The sequence below is a fragment of the Phocoena sinus genome, chromosome 3, assembly GCF_008692025.1.
Source record: "Phocoena sinus isolate mPhoSin1 chromosome 3, mPhoSin1.pri, whole genome shotgun sequence".
Lineage (NCBI taxonomy): Eukaryota > Metazoa > Chordata > Mammalia > Artiodactyla > Phocoenidae > Phocoena > Phocoena sinus.
This window is the reverse complement of record NC_045765.1, coordinates 4,631,255-4,653,876: the sequence shown is the minus strand read 5'-3', so window position 1 is coordinate 4,653,876 and position 22,622 is coordinate 4,631,255. Positions and strand designations below refer to the sequence as shown.

General features: G+C 54.4%; 1 protein-coding gene across 15 annotated transcripts in view; it reads left to right on the top strand.

Moving 5' to 3' along the window:
• RANBP3 (RAN binding protein 3) overlaps positions 1 to 22,622 on the top strand; it is a 54,459-nt gene that overhangs the window by 22,484 nt on the left and 9,353 nt on the right. For 6 of the 15 annotated variants that reach the window (XM_032625014.1, XM_032625013.1, XM_032625011.1 and 3 more), the window contains 8 exons: positions 1,530 to 1,718; positions 10,268 to 10,304; positions 10,391 to 10,477; positions 12,494 to 12,565; positions 17,876 to 17,941; positions 18,818 to 18,910; positions 19,767 to 19,885; positions 21,380 to 21,496. In XM_032625014.1, coding sequence (XP_032480905.1) covers positions 1,530 to 1,718; positions 10,268 to 10,304; positions 10,391 to 10,477; positions 12,494 to 12,565; positions 17,876 to 17,941; positions 18,818 to 18,910; positions 19,767 to 19,885; positions 21,380 to 21,496 — 780 coding nt within the window. Of the gene's footprint in view, positions 1 to 1,529; positions 1,719 to 2,228; positions 2,385 to 10,267; positions 10,305 to 10,390; positions 10,478 to 12,493; positions 12,566 to 17,875; positions 17,942 to 18,817; positions 18,911 to 19,766; positions 19,886 to 21,379; positions 21,497 to 22,622 lie in introns of those variants that run through there. The other 9 variants (XM_032625019.1, XM_032625018.1, XM_032625025.1 and 6 more) reach the window with 4 other exon arrangements.

Sequence of the window (22,622 nt, the reverse complement as noted above, 5' to 3'; positions counted from 1 at the left end):
GCATTTGTATTTCTTTTTGGTCCTCCGACGTAGGCTTCATCTCTAGTCTGCCATGCCACGAGGGCATTTCTACATTTATATTCGTAAAGCAGGGATTTAAAAAAAAAATCCAAGTGGTTCTGAACAGAGATAGGCAATTTCCCCTAGAGCTCTGGGTTTCATTTTCTCTTTAAAATGGTGTTAAATCTCTAGCCATAAACTAGCAGCAGACTGGTGCGTGGACCAACCTCAGTGCCTTGGACAGGTTTGAGGAATGGCCTGGGAAGGAGGGCCTTTTATGTCTTTGGCTCTCCCCTGCATAGGAAGAGTCGATTTGGGTGGCTTTTTTAGATGTATGGATGAGTTGTGTTGCTTTTGCTTTTTCATAAGAATGTTTGAAAGTTCTCTTAAAATCCTCTATGTAGTTCCTTTCATCTAGCAGGCTCACACATTTAAAAATAGTCCCAAGTCCTATCTAAAGAGGTTTCAGTCACTTCACAGGCAGGAAGAACACAGCCGTGTCTGCAGGGAGGCAGGGTGGCCCCGTGGTCATTTAGTTCACAAAGCGAGAGAAACGTGTGGTGGACGATGCCAGGCAGGAGAGGCTTGGGGACCGGAGCCCATGTATTTATAACAGGACACCAGCTCTGTAACGCACCTCTCAAGAAGAATCTTGGCCACAGAGCCCTCAGCCCATGGAAGCCCCTTTAGAATCCCAAGAACCACCTCAAAGGATGCCGGGGGGCGGGGCGGTCTGTGCTTTTGAGGACGAAGACTTTGGGGACTGGCTTCCCCTTACGCTGGCTGTTTTCTAGATAAGCCCTGGCTTGGGATGTGCGGTGGGAGTCTGGGAGAATTGTAGGCCGAGGGGCTCCCTCCTTCAGCCGGAGCCCCACCCACCTGTCACTGATACAAAACCGGCTCTCTGTGTGTCTGCCAGCTCGCGGGGTCACCCCACATCTGCGCTCGCCGAGCAAGAAAGCGTTCCCTTCCTCTCGGGTTTAAGCAGCAGAGATGGGAAGGTGCTGGCGGGGCCGCAGCCCCGGTGCAGAAGCCCTGGCCCCGCCGCCCTGGCTCTCCCAGTGGCCAGACAGGGTGCTGGCGCCCACCTCCCCTCACGAGTATGTTTGAGTGGATGGGTTATTAAGCCCTGGGGACAGTTTGACACAATTGCCCCTGTTCCCCTCTGCTAGAGGCACCGCCCCCGTCTTGGTCACAGGGGTGTTTCCTCAGTCGCTGCCATCGGCAGAGGATCTCTGTGCCACAGGGGCCACCTTGCAGTTTTCGGAAGGAGGGTCCAACTTCTTGCACACCTCAGAGCTCCCTGCCAGGTCCGACAGCAGCAGGTCCGCGCTCACTGCCCTTCTGTCAGTGTGGAGGGCTGGCTCTATGGAGCAGAACGCGGTAGCGTGTGCCGGCTCTCTTGGCCTGACCTCCCGGGCAGGAGCTGCTGAAGGCCGAGCATCTCCAGACCTTCCCCTGCCCCCCTCCCCTGCCCCGCGTTGCTGGCTTTATTTACATTGAAGGAAAATTGTCTTTTTTGCTCCCAGTCCTCTGCAGAGCAAAAAGACTTGTCGGATTCGGGAGAGGAGCCTCGGGGGGAGGCTGAGGCCCCCCACCATGGCACGGGTCACCCCGAGTCAGCTGGTGAGCATGCCCTAGAGCTTCCTGCCCCCGCTAGCGCTTCAGCCAGCGCTCCTGAAGCCCAGCTTCCTCCTTTTCCACGAGAACTGGCAGGGGTAAGTCCACCTCCACCCGGCATCCCATGGCCCGGGGCTCCCAACCCAGACTGGCCCCTTTCCCTCCGGGCCCCTCAGATCCACACCCCAGGTTGTCAGCAGCTGATGATAACTGAAAAGACAACAAAGGCCCTCTTCAGCTCCCTTTAATTCCTGCTGCCAAAAAGTCAGGAAAGAGGAAGTCCCCTTTTACATTGAGACTTTTCTAGTTGGGGGAACATTTACCCATAGCCAGAAGCTAGTCCTGGTTCCTGAAGGAGGCGAGGGGGCAAAAGAGGTATTGAGTAGTGGGGTAGAACCTTCCACAGCAAATTCGGCCCCTTCTCCCTCCCTCCATTTTTCCTTCTCCTCTCCCTGAATTTGGGCATTCAAGTTCAGTTATCTTAGAAACACGAAAGGCTCCGGCTTCCTTGACCTATAGGAAAAGGTGTCTACCGCAGATTGCTTTGCAAGAGTGGTTGTGTTTGGACTGTGGTTGGGCTGTGAACTGCTTGTCTTCAATCAAAGCAGGAAGAAGAAGAGACTCTTCCTTTGAATCCAGAGGGAATCCCTTGAGCCCTTTATCTTTGTATTCAGAAGGCTTTTGAAGATTATAGGTGGAGAAGATTGTGAGCTCTCCAGAACAAGAAATGTCTTGAGTTTTTGGAGTTTGATAAATTGGGAAAGGTAAACATTAGCCTACATTCAGGATCGAAAACCTCGTCGTCTCGGTACCTAGTGACAGAGACCCCCACTCTCATGACAGGGGAAAATGACTTTCAAGAAAACAGAGGATCCCGCTCTGCCACACTGAACCCTGGGCAGCCTTGCAGGGTGTCACAATCCCAGGCCTTACCCCAGACCTTTAGCGGTTCCCTGTGTCCCATCACCAGTCTCCTGTGTCCTTAAGGAAGCCGCTAAAATTCTGTTAGAGCCACCTGTTAATTCCTGGGATACGCAGGAATAAGTGATACTCAGCCAAGGTGAGGTTGGAGCCAAACTTTAACATTCTGGAGGAATCCGTGTGTGGTGGGAAAAGAAGAAACAGGCTTTCCCTGTGTGGGGCGGGGTATGGGGGAGTCCTGCGTGGCATAGAAATGGGCTTGGGGTAAGGAAGCCCACGAGAGGTTCCGGCCCGAGGGCCTTAACACCAGAGAGTTCTGGGAGCATAGTCCTCACACGAGGGCTGATAGCAAGAATTCAGAGGCTTTTCAACTTTTGGGGTTGGAGGCAGAGCAGCTGCTGGAACCTTCTCCCAAATTGGGCGTTATGAGTTTCATGCCTTGGGCCTTTGCAGGTACATGTTTTCAGTTCCCTGAGAACAGATGATCTTTGTGCGGATCTGCCCAGGAGACTGGGCCCTTCTGCTGCTGCCTGGGTTGAAAAGCACGGTTTACGGAGCATCTCCCGCTGAAGAGGTTGAGGGTTTTCAGTCTAGGGTGGCAAACAGTAGAGGCTGTGTCACGGCAACTGCCTTTCCAGAAGCGAGGCTCTTTCGGGCCCCTTACTTCTGATGACCACTTGGTGAGACGGGGCCTGTGCAGGAAGCACCCTGGGGGCCTCGCCTTCGGGCTGTGGCCGGTCCAGACAGTGATTTCTGAAGCCTGGCCGGTGGAGCTCGGCTCCTCAATTCTTTTGGACTGTGGGTCAGAGACTCTAATTCCGAGACATTCAAGCAGTGCCCCAACTGGCAAATGCAAGGTCAAGCGCAATGGCAGGGAGCCTGGGGATGGTTGTTACGTCACGTGGGAGAGAGTCGGGGCTGGGGGAAGCAGTTTCTGAGTGTACCAGCGTCGTAGCCAAGGCCATGCCCGTGACGTGCACGCGCGTAACTGTGGGGATCCCAGTCCCGTCAGGAGTCGCAGCAGCGTGACCGTCACGTCACCTGTGGCAGCTCTGAGCCAGCGGGGATCCCAGTCCCGTCGGGAGTCGCAGCAGCGTGACCGTCACGTCACCTGTGGCAGCTCTGAGCCAGCGGGGATCCCAGTCCCGTCGGGAGTCGCAGCAGCGTGACCGTCACGTCACCTGTGGCAGCTCTGAGCCAGCGGGGATCCCAGTCCCGTCGGGAGTCGCAGCAGCGTGACCGTCACGTCACCTGTGGCAGCTCTGAGCAGCCAGGGCTTTCTCTGCCGATCAGGCATCCAGGCAAAGCAACCTTTGTTCTTCAGGTCAGTCAGGGCATAGATCAAGGCAGATGGAACCTGAGCCCAGCTTCTTCCCGGCTCAGATGTCTCTATGGCTAACTCGGACTAGTCGCTTTTGCATCAGAGCAGATTTGGAGCTTGCTCTGTGCCACACTGGAGTTCAGGAAACGCCCACATGTTACCCGACAGGTCCCATCCCTCACGTTTAGTCTCTTCTTTATTCCACGGTCCCTTGAGCGAGTGTAAAGCTGCAAATTCTTTATAATAAATAGTGGCTCGCTGAATTGTTGCCTATAAAGGGCCCTTATTGTCTTTCAGTCTCATCAGAACTCTGGCCATTGAAGACTCAGTACCAGGAAAATGTCTCAATATATCAGACTTCCTGGCTCTCACAAGGCAGCTTGAAGGAGACCAAACCACATCCAGATTAAGTTGTCCGTTTGATCTGGAGAGAGTGAGCGCTCCCAGTGCTCACTTGGAGGCTGGCTGGAGTCTACCAGACTGAAGCTCTGCATCAAGGCACTGCCGAGCCTGAAATATGTTTATGAGACCCACCAGGAAGCTTAGAAAGAGTCTGGACCCAGCCCCTCATCCTCTGGCATCTGCACAGGGTTTGACCCTCGTTCCGCCCTGCCCCTGCCCAGCATTCACATCTTGGGAGGCCACCTCTCTTTTTCTTTTTTCGATGTCTGCCTTTTTGGTAAGAATCTCTGAGCTGGTTCCCTCAGTTACAGAATAAACAGCAGTGAATCTGCCTGTGGTCCACATGAAGGCAAGGACACCCCTTAAGTGACTTTTAATCCCAGGCGTCCATTTTCCTGCAACCCCAGCAGTGGACTTTCTAAATTTTATTTATTTATTTATATTTTTTATCTTTGGCTGCGTTGGGTCATCGTTGCCGTGCACGGGCTTTCTGTAGTTGCAGCGAGCGGGGACTACTCTTTGTTGCGGTGTGAGGGCTTCTCATTGCGGTGGCTTCTCTTGTTGAGGAGCACGGGCTCTAGGTGCGTGGGCTTCAGTAGTTGTGGCGCGTGGGCTTCAGGAGTTGTGGCGCACAGGCTTCAGGAGTTGTGGCGCACGGTCTTACTTGCTCCACGGCATGTGGGGTCTTCCTGGACCAGGGCTTGAACCCGTGTCCCCTGCACTGGCAGGCAGATTCTTAACCACTGCGCTACCAGGGAAGTCCAGCAGTGGGCTTTCTAACTGGGCCGTCCAAATGGGGAATCACTGAGTCCCAGGCAGGCCAAACGGTGTCTGGCATTTTCTGGAAGGAATTTCCCTGACATGGTGTTGCTTTCTGGTCTTTTCCGGGAGGTCAGGAGGGCAGCACCGTTCATTCCTGCTCACTGCCCATTTGTCTGTGTCTGTGTCTGAGCTCCGTCCCCTCCTCCTGGACTGGCCTGGCAGCCTTGTCCTCTCGAGGCCACGCCAGGCAGCCTCATGAGAGCCATGTTTGGGAGGGGGAGGGTGCAAGCCTCAGCAAAGTGAATGATCGTAATTTTATTTTTTCTTTACAGTCATAATTGTGTTTATTGATTTCTAAATTTTTTATTGAAATATAGTTGATTTACGTTGTGTTGGTTTCAGGTGTACAGCAAAGTGATTCAGTTAACGGTTGTAGTTTTCGTTGTTTCATCCTTTACAGCAGGATCGGAAGCTTCTGACACCCGTGGTCCCATCCTGGGTTAGGCGTTCCCTCCTATTTCGTACTTGGCAACAGGGACTTACACGCACCTCACAGAATGAGCTGCTTCCCCTGAGGTTCCAGTGTCTTCTGAGGGGAGAGGACTGTGCTGCCTGTCCCGCCCGCTGGCGGGACTCAGGCCACCTTGCAGCGCGCAGTCGGGGGGCTTGCTCGCTAGGCCGCGGCCTGGCCGCCGTCCACTTCATTCGTTCACCAGCGCCAGAAAAATAAGTTGAAGTGTTCTCTTTGGTCTTCTTTCTCTTTGGCCTCCTCGTGTAAGTGTTTGTTGGGCATATTTTCGTCATGGCATCCTTAAAGGGCGCTGGTCCCAGCGTCCCCGGGGTGTCATTCTGAAGCCCCAATCCTTGAGTGGTGGCTTCTGCTGTGGGAAGAAGCAGAGGAGGAAATGGGGCTTCCACACCCTGCTCTGTCCCCGCTCCTCCCCAGAGGCGCAGATCCTGAGAGCCTGCTCTTAAAATCCTCCTCACAGGAGTCCCTGGAGCAGTGGCTCCTGAGCTTTGGCTGCAGCCTTCTGGGCTCCAAGGAGTTGGGATTGCAAGGCCTGACTCCATGTGTGTCCCAGGCATTGTTCTAGACTGACCCCTGAAGAGCTGTTCCCTTGGTGGGGGCGAGGGGTGGCCCCCAGACCACTTTGACACGGAAGACGTCCTGACCCCCAGGCTGCTGTGTCTGAGGACAGTGTCTGTGGAGCTGGCATTGGCCTTGTGTGGGTTGAAGGGGAGCTGCCGCACACCAGGCCTTTTCCTGCTTTGGGGGAAGACGGCATGAGGCAGCCAGGCCCAGACAGCAAGCGCAGGCCCTCCCCGGCAGGAGCAGGGGGGCAGGCTGCTTCTCGCACGGGCAGTGGTGGAGGGTTTTTAGCTGTCAAGTAGGCTCCAAAGGCAAGCAGAAATGACTTCACTTTGCAGTCTGTCTTCCTGCTTCCTCGCCCTAGTTCCTATTCAGGAGAGTTGTTGACATCACTTTCCTCACTGCTTCTGAGTTGGCTGTTTCAGACCCACCAGGAGGTTCCAGCAGCTTCTGGAAGGTCCTCCCAGTTGGGGAATCTTCCTGTGCTGTCCTTTGCAGGCCTTAGCCTCCCAGCTTTTCCAGGACCAAGAGGCCTGCCACATGCCTGTGGGGTGGGTCTTAGAATAGACTCGGAGCATGGATTTGAGGGTCTCCTGGGGTCAGGGGTCTAGGAGTATCTGATCTTATCTGGCCAGGTGCCCTTTCTTTTCCAGGTCACCAAAGGGGCAGTGGCGGAGGACAGGCTCCATTTGTGCAGTACTTGCTGAGCGTCTGTTGTGCAGTGTCCTGGGTGTGGGGTGTATGAGCTGTGAGCAGAATAGACAGGGTAGGGCCTCATGGTAGCAGGAGACAAACAACAGATGGACACATTAGATCACATCCAACTGTGATGCACAAAACAGGGCAGAGGCCCGAGAGAACCTGGAGGGTAGGGTGGAGAAGAGCTGCTCCTGCTTGCTGGGTGATGATGTAGCCCGTGAGCAGGGGTTCCCCCTGGAGGTGGTCAGGGACAGCTGTGCAAGTAGCATGTGAAGAAGGAACACTGAGGCAGGAACAGGGTTGACATGTTCAGGAGACAGGAAGGAGACAGCAAGGCTAGGGTGTGATGGACGAAGGGGGCCCAGTGCTGCAGGAGGCCGCCCGGCCTCGGCAGTCCTGGGCCCCAAGAGGCGGGGCTGCAGCCCCTGAGGTCTGGGTACTTTTCTGGAGAAAGGCTCCTAGCACCCATCAAATTTTCAAGGAGACCGAGATCCCTGAGCGGTTTGGGGTGTCACTGGCAGAGGCGAGGAAGTTAAGTGTTGTTAAAAGTGCCCCAAAATACACGAAGCAAAAACTGACAGAATGAAGGGAGAATAGACAATCCAGTACATTGTTGGAGACCTCAGTGCTCCTCATTCATGTTCAGGTGCTAGAACGTCCAGACAGAAGCAGGACGAGGACAGAGAAGACTTCAGCAGCTGCAGGGTACATGGTCCTCTCAGGGGCATGCAGGAAGCTGCAGGATGGACCACTCACTAGGCCACAAAACAAGTCTCAGTAGATTTAAAAGGATTGAAATCACAGAGTCTTCTCTGACCACAATGGGATAAAATTAGAAATCCGTAGCAGAAGGAATGCTCGGAAATTCACACATGTGGAAATTAACCTAGCTAGCCAAGAGGAAAGGCGGGGGTCCTCTTGAGATTGAGGTGACAGAGAACTGTCCTCCCCAGCAGCTGAGAAACAGGACGACGCTCTGGCCTCACAGCTTTTGGGTCCGTTGCTCTGTGTGTAACTTGGGGGACACATGCCTTGGCAGCTTCTCCATGGCCCATGGAGTGCCTGGAATCCGGCTGCTTCCACTGAACACAGGCCAGTGAAGCCCCGCTGTGTGCTGGGGCCACACCCTCCTGGAACTTAGAGGCTAGAGGGGGACCCTGACACTGACCCACGGCTGGAGTGAGAGCCATGGAGAAGTGCAGGGAGCGGTGAGGCCACGGCCTGAGGGGTTTTCGTCTGGGGGGCAAGGGAAGGGACGGTGTCCGTGGGTGAGGGAGCAGTGTCTACAGAGGCAAGGGGCTGGCCATTTTCCAGGTGCCAGAAGTCATTCAGGAAGCAGCGGATCCCACAGGCCCCAGAGGCTGCCATGGGCAGGTTTGGGAGAGTTGAGATGCTTGTTGAGTGAAAAGGTGGGGGGTGGGGGGAGTCGAGGATGGGACTTGAGGGCGAGGGCTGGGCTGGGGATGGCCGGGCCTGCTGTGGAGGAGTAGGAGGGAGGGGCCTGGAGCCTGCACCTTCATGGTGTCACCCAGGGCAGGGGAGCATCTGAGAGGAACACCCGATGTTCTGGTGACATGGCTCTGTTCTGTCAGATGCCAGCCTGGGCCCTGTAGAATGACAACACTGCAAGAGCGCCTCTCTGGGCCCCCCATGCTAAGACCCTCTTCTCTGCTCCTCCAAGGGTCCCCTGGTCCCTCACCTGGCTCTCCAACCTTCCCCAGCACTGCCCCGAAGTATGACATCCTGAGGGGGGTGAGCTGGCTGGGACAGCGTGGCCTGTCCATTTGCGAGCCACGTGGCACTGCCTGCTTAGCCCACTGACCCCCTGCACCTCCCTCCCTACGGAGGAAGCGCTGGCCCCGCCATTTTCCAAGCGAAGAAGTGGAAGCTTGGGCCAGTGAAATAATTTGCCCCGTGTTTCAGGTTTAGGACATGCAGAGCTAGGAGAAACTGACTAGGCTTGGCAAGCCTTCGAGAGCAGGATTCAGTGCCTTCATGCTCTGAGCTCGAGCCCTGGCCACTGTTTTGCACTCATGTAGAGCCAGCCTGCTGGACCCTTGGGTATTTTATTTCATTTTGGGCCCCATGATGTGTTCACATATTGAGCCCCTGTTGTGTTCCGAGGGTTTCGCGTTTCCCAGGCATTTTGGTGGATGGTCTCTGATGGGGCGGTTGGGGGGGAAGGCCAGGTTGGGGTCCTTTTCTTACCATCCATGCTCTCACTGTCCTTTAGGATGGGTCTGCAAACTCTGCCCCCCGCCTGTTTTTGTCCAGCCTACAAGCTAAGATGGTGTTTTAAAGGATTGTAAAAACAAAATAAAGAATATACAACGTGTGGCCCGAATGGGGCCTGTGAAGCTGAAAATACTTTCTGGCCCTTTACAGGGAAAGTGCCACCCCAGCTCTGGGAGGTCCCCCGGCTTCTCGTCTGCAGTTTTCTTATTTACAGCAGTTACTGCTTTTACACACGGCTTTGCAGCTTGCCAAGCACTTCCCCATGCATCATCTCATTTAATCTCTAACAGCTCCTCGAGACAGGTGGTCCTCCTTTGGCTAAACTTGACTCCTGAGGGGCTTTTCTGAAAAGAAGCAGATTGGCTCCCCTGCTTGCTCTTAAACCGGTGACCCGGGGGCGGGGGTGGTGATGTTCACCCTTCAGAGTTTCCTTTTGGCTGCTTAGTTCTGAAGAATCTCATGGCCCTGAGAGGGGATGTACAGCAGGGACTGTGTATTATCCCACGTGGGGCGGGGGCTCATTAGAAGCTTCCTAATTGCTCGTTCGCATTCTAAAATTAAAGGCTGTCAAGGAGGAGATTCTTCAGCCGCCTTTCACTCTCAGCTGATGATTGTTCGGTGGGTTCTGCGGTCTGAGCTGTTGTACCTGGGGATTCTCTTCTGAACACTTTGGCCCAAGGCTTCAAAGCTCTCGGCTGCTCTGGAAGTAACAGCCCACCTTGAAACAGTTCCATACCATGGGATGTGCCAGGGCCAGGAATGGGAACCACCATGACCCAGTGTCACGCAGCCAGTGTCACGCAGCCAGTGTCAGCGGTCCTGCAGCCCTTCAGGGTGCAGAGAGGGTCGCTTTCCAGCTCTTGGCAAAGTGAACTTGGCCAGATCCAGTTTCAGTGTTTGAATTGGGGGGCTGGGGTGGGGGAACGCCAGTTAGCTGTACCCGGTGGAGAAACACGGAAACTGATCCTGTGCTGGGAACGCGTTCCCAGCCGTTAAGAGGATTCCTTGGCACGAGGCCTGGTGAGGCAGAGGCGTGACGGTTCATGGGGGATTTTTGAGCATTAGGTTGAAAGCCTGTCTGTGACCCGGGTGACTGAGCCCAGGCCACGTGCCCTCAACGCTACATTTCGGGATCCATTTGTGGCAGAAGTCAGGAGCTGCCGGGCCCTGGGCCGCGCGGCCCTCTCTGACCGCCCTTACATGTGTTCTTGTTTCAGAGGTCAGCCGGAGGCTCCAGCCCCGAAGGTGGAGAAGGTGAGGAAATCTCTCAAATGTTTCACCAGTTTTGGTTGTAAAAGCGGAAGCAGCCTGATTTTTCTCCTCCTCCTCATTTTCTGTAGATTCTGACCGAGAAGATGGAAATTACTGTCCTCCCGTCAAGCGAGAAAGAACATCCTCTTTAACGCAATTCCCGCCTTCACAGTCAGGTAACAGTTGCAGCCCTTCGTTAGACGGTGACAGCACCTGTGTTTCCAATCCCGCTGTTCCCCTCCAGCACCTCACACCCCTGTCTGTCCCCTGTGCACATCCCGTTAGAATTAACTCAGTCTCCGTCAGGAGTGAGGCTGGAGCGTGCCCGAGGGTAGCACAGGTGCCCCCGTCTGGAGGGGTGAGACCTAGTAGACTATTAATAAGCAAGGCTTGCGAAGAAATCGTCCCTCTGAAAGGGACCGTCAGGGCCTTGGTCGGGGCTCTGACCATTAAGCGCACGTCCACCTTGCAAGGCCGCTGGCTATGTGTTGACTGAAGGTGGGGGAAATGGGGTGTCCTCCTGGCCCTTCAGCCATGTGGCTAGAGCCCGGTGGGCCAGTTGAGAATCCCAGGCACACACACAGACAGTACATAGGAGGGAGTCCAGTGGCCCCAGCAGGCACTTTGGTGGTGGAATACCGTGAGCTTCCCGACGAGGGGGCTTGGGGGAGCCTGGAAGGGTTGGCCAGGCTGGGACCCTGTCCCTGTGGTTGTGGCTGGGCCCAAGGGCTTGGAAGCTCCAGCCTGGTGCCAGGTCTGCACACACACACACAGGCCAGCAGACCAGCTGGTGGACACAGGCTGGTTCAGGCAAGAGGCGGGTTCCTGGGGTAGAGGGAGATGCTGGGACTACTTAGCAGGGGGCTCTGCAAGCCTGGGGACACCCCTGCGCCTTGGAGGGTAAAAGCTGCGGCAGGGTTCCCCACTCCCGCCCCTGGTCCTGGCTCCGTCCACTCTGGCATCGCCCCGTGCTGTCTGCGGTGCTGGCTTACAGACACTCTCCAGTTCCCCAGCTTGAAGCTCATTCTTGGGAATTCATGTAAAACATTTACAAGTGTGAGCCCTAAGGATATCACTTTAAGGGAAAAAAAGACACTCCTGGAAGCTTTGTTTCTGCTTCCAAGAATAATGCAAACGTCACAGGAATGTACAGTGTAGAAAGTGAGTGTCCTCTTACGCTCATCCCTGTAACACTTAATTTCACGCCTGTTCCCTGAACACTTGTTTTGGACATTGCCTCATCCTTTTTCACAACTGCGGGAGACCCCCCTGAATAGAGGCACTGTCGTTTGCTAGCCAGGCATTGAGGAGCTATCCGGGCGGTCCACAGTGCAGGCTGCGGTTACATCCTTTTTCTAAGGATCTCTGCACGCTTGTCACGTGAGCCTTACCACAGGAGGAGGGAGCATCCACTTCCTGGCCGTTGATCATACTCCTTCCCGCTCACTGTCCACTGCTGAACCGCACTTTGTGCATCGAGAAGGTGCAGCGGAGAAGAGAGGAGGTGGTTTGTGCTGTGACCGTAGGCTAAAGGGGTAGAGGACCAGCAGGCGTTAGCCCTCTCCTCTCGCGCGTCACCACCTAGGGGATGCTCTGCGCTCAGCCATCAGGGGAGTGGAGCCACAAGCAGTCCCACGTTTGGAGGCCTTTGCACTGCACTGTTTCCACTTAGCTAGCTGCCTTCTGTCCGCACAGTTAGATCTTCAGCCCCACTGCATTGTTGCCTGGCCCACAACCTGGGAAGCAGTTGATTTTGTAAGATCCTAAACAGGTGAGGGGAGGGGGTCTGCAGCCAGCCGAGCCCCGACTGGTGACAAGGAGCAGGGCCTGAGGCTTGGCCCCAGGGGAGACTCGGAACATCGGGTGCATCCACTTCCCTCCTGGCTGCTCCCACAGGGGCACAAGGACGAGGCAGGTGGCCACAGCAGGCCAGAGTCAACTGCTAGGTATCAAACAGATTCAGGCTGTTCCACTGGACACCCACCTTTCTTGTGCTTTAGAAAGAGTCCCAGGGTTTCACTTTTACTGGGAGTTGCCAAAGGCCAGGTTCACAATGCTGACCCCCCTTCCCCAGCGGTGGGGCCTGGAGACGACCCCTCAGGTGGGAGAAGTGATCCTGTGCACGTCTGCCCTGCCTACTCACACTGTTTTTCCTCTTGTTCCCTCCCCTGCCTGCACCTCCTTGTTGACAGTATCAAAAAACAATGTTTTTATGCCATCCACCTTCTGCGAGCCATCTGCAGGCAATTCTGACTCAGAACCAGGTGAGCCCTCGCGTCCCTTTACCTTTCTCGGCTGGTCACTGGGGGTTTCCTGGGATGAAAAGCAAGGTCTTAATCGGGAATGGGTGGTTTGAAGGCAGCCTTCTTTTTCAGTTCCTAAATGTTCCCCAACTCTTCACTGCACAGATTTGGAATCTGGTGTGAGGCAGGCTTCATCAGCCCTTAATTTCTGTTTCTACAAGCAGGGCCTGGTTACAAGGAGTTGCAAGTCCTTTTTTAAAAAAAAAAGAGAGAGACAAGCAAAAACAAAAAAAAACTGTAATGAAGTATACTACCCATTTTTCAAAAGTTTGCACAAATAATACATTTGTATCATTAAAAACTCAGAAATACATAGAGTAAAAGAATCCACCTCTCCATTTCCCACGCACTCTGCCATCCCAATGGTAACCACTCTGAACTTTATGTAATTTTCTAGACCCCTTCTCTGCGTATTAAATTCTCACATGAATTAACATTACTTAGATCTGTTTAGATAAATATATTTAATCAGAGCCTTAAAATTTTAAGGAAAATAGCTTGATCCTTTCTGAAGAATGTGGAGCTTTCCTTTTTTGGTCTCTCACTAGAGATCCAGCCCCAAGATTTCCTGAAGGCTTCTCCCATGTGGCTGAAATTCCTCATAAAAGATTTAATGAGCGAGTGTAACCATCTTAATTCTGTAACCCAACCTGCCTTATATAAATTCATTGCCGACTTCAAAAGCGCTGCGAGATCAGTCAGTACTCTGGCACGAGGGCACTGTCGAGGGAAGAGGCAAGTTGTTAGAACTTTGAGGGTTGATTGGATGACATTGTTTCAAACAGTTGAATTCATTTTGACTCTAAAGGCAAACTGTTTTGAGCTGACCCCCCTCACAGGGCCTGAAGAGGAGCTTGGTTTGTAGGGGTCCTTGGGAAGACCTGGGCACTGGCCTAGCGAGTCACGTTCTGAACCGCGGGGGCCGTGTCAGCTGTGGTGGGTGATCAGCCACTGAAGCCAGCCCTCGAGCTCTGTTAGGAATCTAATGCTCGCCCCCGAGGTCTCTGAGCGACAGCCCCACTCCCGCTTCTTCCCCGAAACCTTTATCCTGCAGCATTGAGAGCAGGGCAGCCCTGAGCAAGGCGGGCAACTCGGACCTGCCCCCGAGGCCTGCCACAGCCCGGCCGGCCCCTGGACCCGCTGCCACGTGCAGCGGTGATATAGACTGGCTCAGCCACTCTGCAGAGTGAACTAATTATTCTTAGCTCCTCGCCTGCCTGCCTTTTATTTTTTTTAGCTTTAATTTTTGCGGGAAAAATTGTAACACTTAAGAATGGTAAAGCACTTCTCTGTCTCTCTACCTAGAGACCCCATTCGATTTTCCCGGGGCGTCCCAGTGATGTCCTTCATGGCAAAGGCATCAGATCCTGGCTCACGCATCACGTATCTGCAACAGTCCCTCGAGCTTGCCTCGGCTTTTATAACCTTTCAGAGTGCAGGCCGGTTACATTGGAGAAGGCCTTCAACCTGGCTTTCCCGCTGTTTCCCGGTGACCGGACCAACTTACCCTTGGGGGCTAGAACACCACAGAGGTGAAGCTGTGTGCGTCCTGTGCACCGTAGCGGGTGACTCACGGTGTTTACTGTCCTGTTACTTGAATAGGGCGGAGCCCGCCCAGGTTCTCCGCTGAAAAGTCATTTTTCACCCTTTGATTAATATTTTCTGGAGAGATACTTTGAGACTCTGGAAAATCTCATTCCGCTTCTTACTTTTTGCTGCAGTGTTAGCCTCCAGAGATGTTTTCTTGCTGGGAGCGGCTACTACTCTGGTGATGGCCGGCCGGGGATTTTCTGCCTCCTGTGGGTCGGCACTCTGCTGGACAGCAGAGCTCTTCTCTGCCACTGCTTGCTCATGTGTTTACTAGAGCCACATGGATGTTTGCATTCCTGTTTCAGTCAGTGGGTTATAATCTGTCGTTATTAGTGTTTACCTTAACATTCAGATTTTATCTTCACCATCAGTTTATTTTAATCATCCCACAGTTGGCTGCCGGGAGCTGCGACAAGCCTGTGCCCCTTGGCCATGTCCGCATCATTCTTTCGAGCATGTCCTTTTCTTTCTGTCATAAGGGGTTCCAGGCTCATTCTTCCCTCCCTTTCCTCAAGGGGATCCTGGTTCTGCTTAGTAGAGAGTGGTCTCTAGAGACCAAGATCTGAGTGCTCTGCGTGCTGGTCGCCGTTGGGCTGTCGCTGCTCCCAAGCCCTCTCTGTGCCCAGAGCTGAGAACACACACAGCCAGGAGCACAGACATACGTAGATCTCTTCGCCTACACACACTCACATCTGCACGTGTTTCTGTGCCTCTGCTGTTCTGTCTGCTTGTAAATAGGTCACCCCCGGTTCGGGTGGGTGCTTCCAGCACCAACAGGGTTCATTGTAGCCCCACCTCCCCCCCCTTCCCCCCCTTCGTATTTCTGCCTCTTTTCTGACAGTAAGAAACCTGGCTCCCTTTGTCCTCAACACACTTACTCATCGCTCAAGCCCCCGCCAAGCTGCCTTCTCTCAGATTCTTTTTAGCCTGTGGTACACACCAGGTTAAATTCTGATCTGCCTTCCTGGTTAAATCCAGAGTTCCCTCATCACCTGGGTCTCTCTGAGGTGGGGCACAAAAAAGCCTGCTTGCTTCAGTCATGATTCAGAGGACGGAGGCTGCCCCACAGCAAGCTCACGGGGGGCCATGCATGTGCCCTCGAGAAGACATGGGTACAGCGGCCTGTGCACCCCTGTGACCTTGGCGTGACCTTGCACCCCCGTGACGGGCTCTGGCCATCAGGCAGTGCCTCTTCACTGCACCCTGACTGCGTTGCAGGGCAAGTGAGCTTCTGGAGGCCATGAGAAGAGACCACGTTTGTTTCAGTGAAGACAGGGCTTGTGGCAGGACCTCCAGGGTGCGCCGCCCTGTAAGCACCCTCCCTGCTGCTCTGGGCCCCGCCGTCCCAAGTCCCCGGTTGCCATTGCGAGTATGGCACACACGCCCGTCTGTGTCTCCATTCACCACAGCATTCAGCATGGATGTCCTGTGCATCCTTGGGGTGGGCCAGGCACTGGGCCCAGTGCTCGGGGTCAGTGGCAGTGACTTTCCAGGCCTGTCGCCCCTGCTGGTTAGCCCCGGGGGTCCAACGGTCAGAGCAGGGCGGTGAGAGCAGTCTCTAGCCCCAGTGTGAACACTGCAAAGCCAGCTCTAAGGGCTTTTTAAAATCACCTGAATTACGAATTTCATCGCAGTTTTTTTTTTTTTAATGTTTCTAAATTGCCAGTCATCTTCTGAATAGTCCTGAGCTTTGAAATGTAATTCAGTATTTCCCTGCCCAAAAGGAACATCTGGCAGCATGTCCTCGCCTGCATCCTGTGCTGTCTGGCTCTCCTGAGTGTGGTGTTAACGACCCCTCTACGGGAGAGGCACCAGCTCCACCAGCGCAGGCTCCCCGGAGCCCGTCGGGGTCAGCTCCTTCATGCAAGCTAGCAGTGAGAGTTACTTATTGTAACCTGTTTTTGCCCAAGGAGAGCAGTTTGGCTCACCAACACATAGCCCACAGGAAGAGGGCCTTCCTGTTTAGGAATTCTTTTGGGTTTTTTTGTGGTTTTTTTGGCTGAGTTGGTTCTTCGTTGCTGCGTGCGGGCTTCCTCTAGTTGCAGTGAGGGGGGCTACTCTTCGTTGCGGTGCACGGGCTTCTCATTGTGGTGGCATCTCGTTGCGGGGCACGGGCTCTAGGTGCACGGGCTTCAGTAGTTGTGGCACGCGGGCTCTAGGGTGCAGGCTCAGTAGTTGTGATGCACGGGCTTAGTTGCTCCGTGGCATGTGGGATCTTCCCGGACCAGGGCTCGAACCCCGTCCCCTGCATTGGCAGGCGGATTCTCAGCCACTGCGCCACCAGGGAAGCCCCCTGTTTGGGAATTCTGATTTGATTTTGTTTCATACCTGAAAGTGTGGGCTGACCAGGTGTGTTTGTGGTGGTGTTTTTGTGTACAGTTGAAGGATTTCTAGTGTATCTACAGAGTTGTGCACCCATCACCATAATTAATTTTAGAACATTTTTGTCACTCCAAAAAGAGACCCTATGCCCTTGAGCAGTCACTCCTCACTTTGTCTTTCCCGGCCCCTGGCAACCACAAATCGACTTTCTGTCTCCGTGGATTTGCCAGCTCTGGACATTTCATGTAAATGGAGTCATACACTGTGTGGCCTTTTGGGGTATCTTTCCATTTATTTAAGTCTTTACTCTCTTCCAACAATGTTTTGTAGTTCTCGTGGTTCAGTTTATTCCCAAGTATTATATTCTCTGTGGTGCTATTGTAAATGGAATTGTTTTCTTCACTTTCGGATTGCTCGCTGCTGGTGTGTAAAAACACGCAAGGGATTTCTCTGTCTTGATCTTGTTCCCTATGACCCGAAAAGGGTTTTTTTCCCCCGTGGGCTGGACCTTAGCACAAAAGTGAGGCTGCCTCTGGGGCCCAAAATGCTGCTGTCCCTGGGCTCTTCTGGGGACAGACGTGTCCTGTTGGAGTCACAAGCCTTTTTATCCTGATCCTTCTGGTCAGGGAATGCGTTAGACTGTCTCCCCCGCCCCCTGAGATGGGCAGAGTCACCAAGGTGCAGGGATTAAGGGGTCTGTGTGTACTGGTGGCTGAGCTGAAACCAGGCTTTGAGCCCCTGTGTCTGTCAGCTCTGCATAGTCCATCCCAGACTTCGTCCTGAGGGAGGCCCCGCCTCCTCCTCCTGGGCCTCCCAGCGCCCTCATTAGCCGCAAGCACTCCGGGCACATCTGGAGAGAGCCTGCCGTCTGCCACCTTTGATCTTTCACCACAGAAAATGCATCTCAGTTCTCAGAGGTCTGCTGGTAGTAGAGAAGCTTCTCCTGATTACAGACGTGTCCCCCTGGAAAGGGAGCTGGGTCCCAGGGACCAGAACTCTGTGGCTCCCTGATATTCCTTGGGGCCCGCGAGCACAGCTCAGCCTCCGAGCTCTCAGCCCCCGGCAGGTAGCTGGGTGGGTGGACTGCAGCTTGACCAGCCCCACACACGCCCTCCAGTTTTCCGTTGCAAGCAGTTCACCCCAGGGCCAGCACTGCCTGCAGCCCTCAGCCTCCTCCCTTACAGACGGGATTGGATGGGCCTCTGCTCTTCTGTTTTAACTTGGAAACATTTTCCCTAGTTCCCCAGGCCCATGGCCACCGAAGCCCAGACCACAATCCTCTTCTGCCCCTGGTCCCTCCTAGCTTTGCTGCCCCACCCCAGGCAGGCCCGCTTTTTATTTTTTCTCTTATGCTTGTAGAGGAAAAGAGCAGTGGATTCCGGTTGAAGCCGCCGACCCTGATCCACGGCCAGGCACCCAGTGCAGGTGCGTGTCCGCCTTGAAGGAGGAGCACAGAGTGGCTGCCTTGCGGCCTCTGCGTGCCAGTGCGGTCCGGGCTCACTTTTCTGACACGTGAGCACTGGAACACCGCTGGAAAGAGCCCGTCAGACCAGGGAGGTTCTCCTGCCTGTGAGCCCGCTGTCCCGAGGAGGCGGCGGCGAGGGAGCGGGCCCGGCTTTGTGGGTGGCGTTCAGGCTCCGTGCCCGGCAGTAGCTCAGTTGTGAGACTGTCTCTGCTGAGCGATCTGCCCACAGCGTTAACCCTGAGTAGCAGAGCAGCCGCTAGTGAGCGGGGCCCAGCACTCGCGCCATCGAGACACGTCACATCCAACGGGAAGCCCTTGCAGGGCCAGGAGCGTTCTCGTGGTCCTCGCCCTGTATGTTTGGCAGAGGGATTTTCTCAACGTGGCATTTTGAGAAGCAGGTGCAAGGGGTACCTTTACGTGACCCCTAGCAGAGTCCTAAACTTTGAGAGGTGAACTGTGGCTTCGCTGCTTTCCCCTCACCGTCTGCCCTTGACCCTCGAGCCCCACGCTTGAGAACAGCTGTCTCTTGGTCCCCCCTGTAGCATTCCTGTACTCACTGGATTAATTTGCAGACATCAGTTTCATGGGGGTTTCATTTAATCACATATAAAAATAACAATAGCCAGATTTTGTATGTCTAACTGTAGAGAAAATATCTTGGGTTTTTAATTTTTTCAGTATGCATCCCTGTAAAGTCTAACCCAAGAGGGACATCAGATGCGTTGCTGGGGTGAATTTTTCTGTAAAGTGCCTGAGAGCCGGCGTGGGGGGGGGGGGGGGGTTGCATTTCTGCCCTTGCGGTCGGAGGGCCCGGGCAAACCGACCTCTGTCCCCAGGTCTGCCGAGCCAGAAGCCCAAGGAGCAGCAGCGGAGCGTGCTTCGCCCAGCAGTGCTACAAGCCCCGCAGCCAAAGGTGCTCTCACAGACCGGTGAGTGACTCAGCCATGGCCCCTCCCAGGCTCACACGTCAGGGCACAGCCGCGTCACGACGCAGGTGGCTTTGGCCCCGTCTGCTGAACGCACTGGGAAATAGAGTGCTGGAGAAACAAGCCCTCAAATCCCCAATGAACCTGGAAGACAGGCAGTTCCACTGGCCTCCTGAGAGCTGGCCCCCCAACCCTGAGCGGCCCAGATGCGTCCCTGTGTGTTTGCAGGCAAAACTCAGTCCTGTATGTCTAAGAGACCTGAACCATATTTCTATTATATCCACAAAGGCTGGGGTTTTCAGTTCATCCTTAATTTTCTTAATACTGATAAACTTTTCTTCTCTTCCTCTTAATCTTTCCCTACAATTCAAGAGCTCTTCATCGGGAGCAAAAATAGTTAATATTTCTGAAGGGTTTTAATTGCATGGAAAATTGTTTTGGTCTAATACTAAACAAAGCCAGATTTAAAGTTGTACATGTCACATAATCTCAACTGTTTAAAGGAGAAAGTGCATAGAAAAAAGACTATTAGTAAAACTAGTTTTATAAAACTCATGATTATTCCCCAAATATATTTTCTTTTTTTTTTTTTCACCTAAGTAGTAGTATTTCTAAATAAACTGAAGATTCACATGGTTCTTTGTGGAGTAAGCAGTAAAGGATTCTTTCTTTTGTGAGGTGTTGGTTTGGGGTTTGGGTTTTTCTAACCTAAGAATTTGTGACTTTCAGTATTGATTCCGGATCCGTTCCTTATTTAAGAAGGAGACGTTACACTGTCAGCCCAAGTGGTAGAAGGCAGCGGTGCTGAAGGTGGTCCGGGCTGACCTCTGAGATGTCTGCTGTCCTTTTCTCCCCACAGTCCCGAGCAGCGGCACCAACGGGGTCAGTGTCCCGGCAGACTGCCCGGGGGCAGCGACATCGGCTTCGCCTGACAACCCCGCCCGGAGGAGTCCCTCTGACGAGGCGCCAGCACTCGAGGTCCGTCGGCAATGGGGCAGGGAGTGCACCGCACGTGAAGCTTCTCAGGGCCTCACCGGGCGCATGGGCTGTTGACCACTCTGGGCCGTATCCAAGCTGGCCCATGCTAAAGCATCCTGATATGCTCAGAGGTCTCCATGTGTAACCACAACTGACTGGCCAGGTCACCAGCCCACCAAGAACTCCACAGTTGGTTTTGAGTGAAAGGGGCCACGAGCGGGGCTCTGGCACTTAGGGCCGGATAGCCCAAGGCCTGTTTCGTTTCCACGCACGTAGTCTGTTGGGGCCTTGTACCGCTGTACTTGGAGAGATGTCTCCCGTCCCTCTTCCACAGCCGAGCAGTTCCTCAGGGGTTCATACACATGTGCTACTTCTAGTGGCAGAAGTGTGCTTGGGAGTCCGCTCAGAAATCATTTATTTCTTTCTTTTTATTTTTATATATTTATGTATTTGTAGCTGCATTGGGTCTTTGTTGCTGTGCGCAGGCTTTCTTTTTAGTTGCAGCAAGCGGGGGCTACTCTTCGTTGCGTGGGCCTCTGATTGTGGTGGCTTCTCGTTACAGAGCATGGGCTCTAGGCGTGCAGACTTCAGTAGCTGTGGCACGTGGGCTCAGTAGTTGTGGCTCCCAGGATCTAGAGCGCAGGCTCAGTAGTTGTGGCACACGGGCTTAGTTGCTCCGCGGCATGTGGGAATCTTCCCGGACCAGGGCTCGAACCCATGTCCCCTGCATTGGCAGGCGGATTCTCAACCACTGCGCCACCAGGGAAGCCCAGAAATCGTTTGTTTTTTTAAAAAAAAGTCTTCCAGGGTTCTGGGATTATATAGGCCAGATGCATATGTTTTCCAGTAGCGTTGCATAGCAGCTGAAAATAAGGGGCATTTAATGAAGAGCCTGCATTTGCGGTTGGCAGAGACGGACTTGAAATCCGAGTTGCAGCAACACATCCAGGGCTCCACGTACGGAGACAGATTGCACCCGTGTGTTTATCTCCACTCTGCCCGTTTCAGCAGACAGGTCGCTGCCTGAGGTTCTCCACCCTCTGCCTCCCCCACCCGCTGCCATACCGCCGCCGGATGTTCAGGCTCAAATGGTGAAAATGAACATCTCCAATTCAATCTTCAGATGTCCCTGAGCCCCCCACCCTGAAACCACAGTTAGTGGAATTGGAAAAAGGAATCATTCCTACAGCATACTGCTTCTCAGAAACTGGTGGCTAGGGCTCTGAGCTGGAGGGAGACCTGGACGTGACCCCCCACCCCACCGTCTCCACCCAGTGTTCCCGGTGACGAGGGCACTGCCAAGACCTCGCCCCTCCCCCTCCCCGGAGAGGTCTGGTCCCCCCCAGCCCTAGGGCGTCTCCCTGGTCCCCCACCCCAGGGCCCGCTCCACAGGATCCATGCCAAGCAAATGCAGTGGTGTGAGATGGCTCATCTCGCTTCTCAGGGCTGATGTGTCGCTTCTTTTCAGTTGTTCTGTTTGCTTGTTTTAACCAGGAGAAAGACTCGCAGAAAAATGAGTCTAGCAGTGCTTCTGAGGAGAGCTGCGAGAAGAAGGAGCAGCTTGCACAGCAGGCGTTTGTGTTCGGGCAGAACCTGAGGGACAGAGTTAAGGTATGTGGTCAGAAGGCCGGATGAGCTGTTGACCCAGTGAAGGGATCTTTTTATGCCTCCCCCGGGTTCATTTGCCCGGGGATGGGGAGTGGGGGCCGTGTCTGGGGTGGTCCTGGGCCTCAGCGCCCAGCAGCTGCTTGTTGCGTCCCTTCCGTGCTGTGCTGCTGACTCCTGGCAGCACCCCGGCCGGCTGCCCCCCACCCTGCCCCACCCCTGCCAGTGTGGGGCTGAGCGGTGGCTCCTGGCGGCAGGCTCCCTCGTTCTTCCAGGAGCCAGGCTCAGAGAGGCAACTTAGCCCTGACAGCTGACGTGTTTATAACCAAGGAGCAAGCAGACATTAGGATCCGATGCTTTCCAGGTCGCCAGAGAGATTTTTCTGTGCTTACTTCAGGGTTTCTTGCAGCACTAGCATCGTTCAGCCCGCATCCTTCTTAGTTGTGGAAGGCCGTCCCGCGCACTCTAGGGTGTTGAGCAGCATCCCCGGCCCCCGCCCTCTAGATGCCAGCAGCACCCCCTCTCCCCGCCCCCAGTGATGACCGCCAAAAGCATCCCCAACGGTTCTGAATGTTCCCCGTGGGACCATGTCACCCCCAATTGAGAGCCATCGCCTTGTTTTTTTCAAGGAGGGCAGGTGGAAAGATACTGTTTTCTCTCCCACAGGAGGCAACAGGATCTGTCACCTCCTGGCTGCCCCCCAGGTGTGTTGGTCTAGTCTGGGGACTTTGAGTCGGGGGTGGGGAGCATGTGGCAGTGGCAGGGGATCTGGGTTCTGGACCCCACGCTCTGGCCCTCTCGGAAGACCTGTCCCAGCCCCAGGGACTGAAGGTCCCTCTGTGCCATTGCCAGCAGCTCATCTGGCAAGAAGCTCCTAGAGGCTTGAGGGGCAGTGTCAGTGTCTGGGGACATTTGTCATTGCCACAGCTGGGGGGTAGGTGCCACTGATACTAAGTAGGTGGAGGCCAGAGATGCTGACCAACACCCCACAGTGCCCAGGAAGCCCCCGTCCCCGCTCAGGGAACCACCCGCGCCTGGGGTCAGTAATGCAAAAGGTGAGAAGCCCTGAAACGAGAAAACAAGAGTCTCTCGGGTGTGGAGGAGATGTCAAGCCATGCCGTCAGCTTCCTCC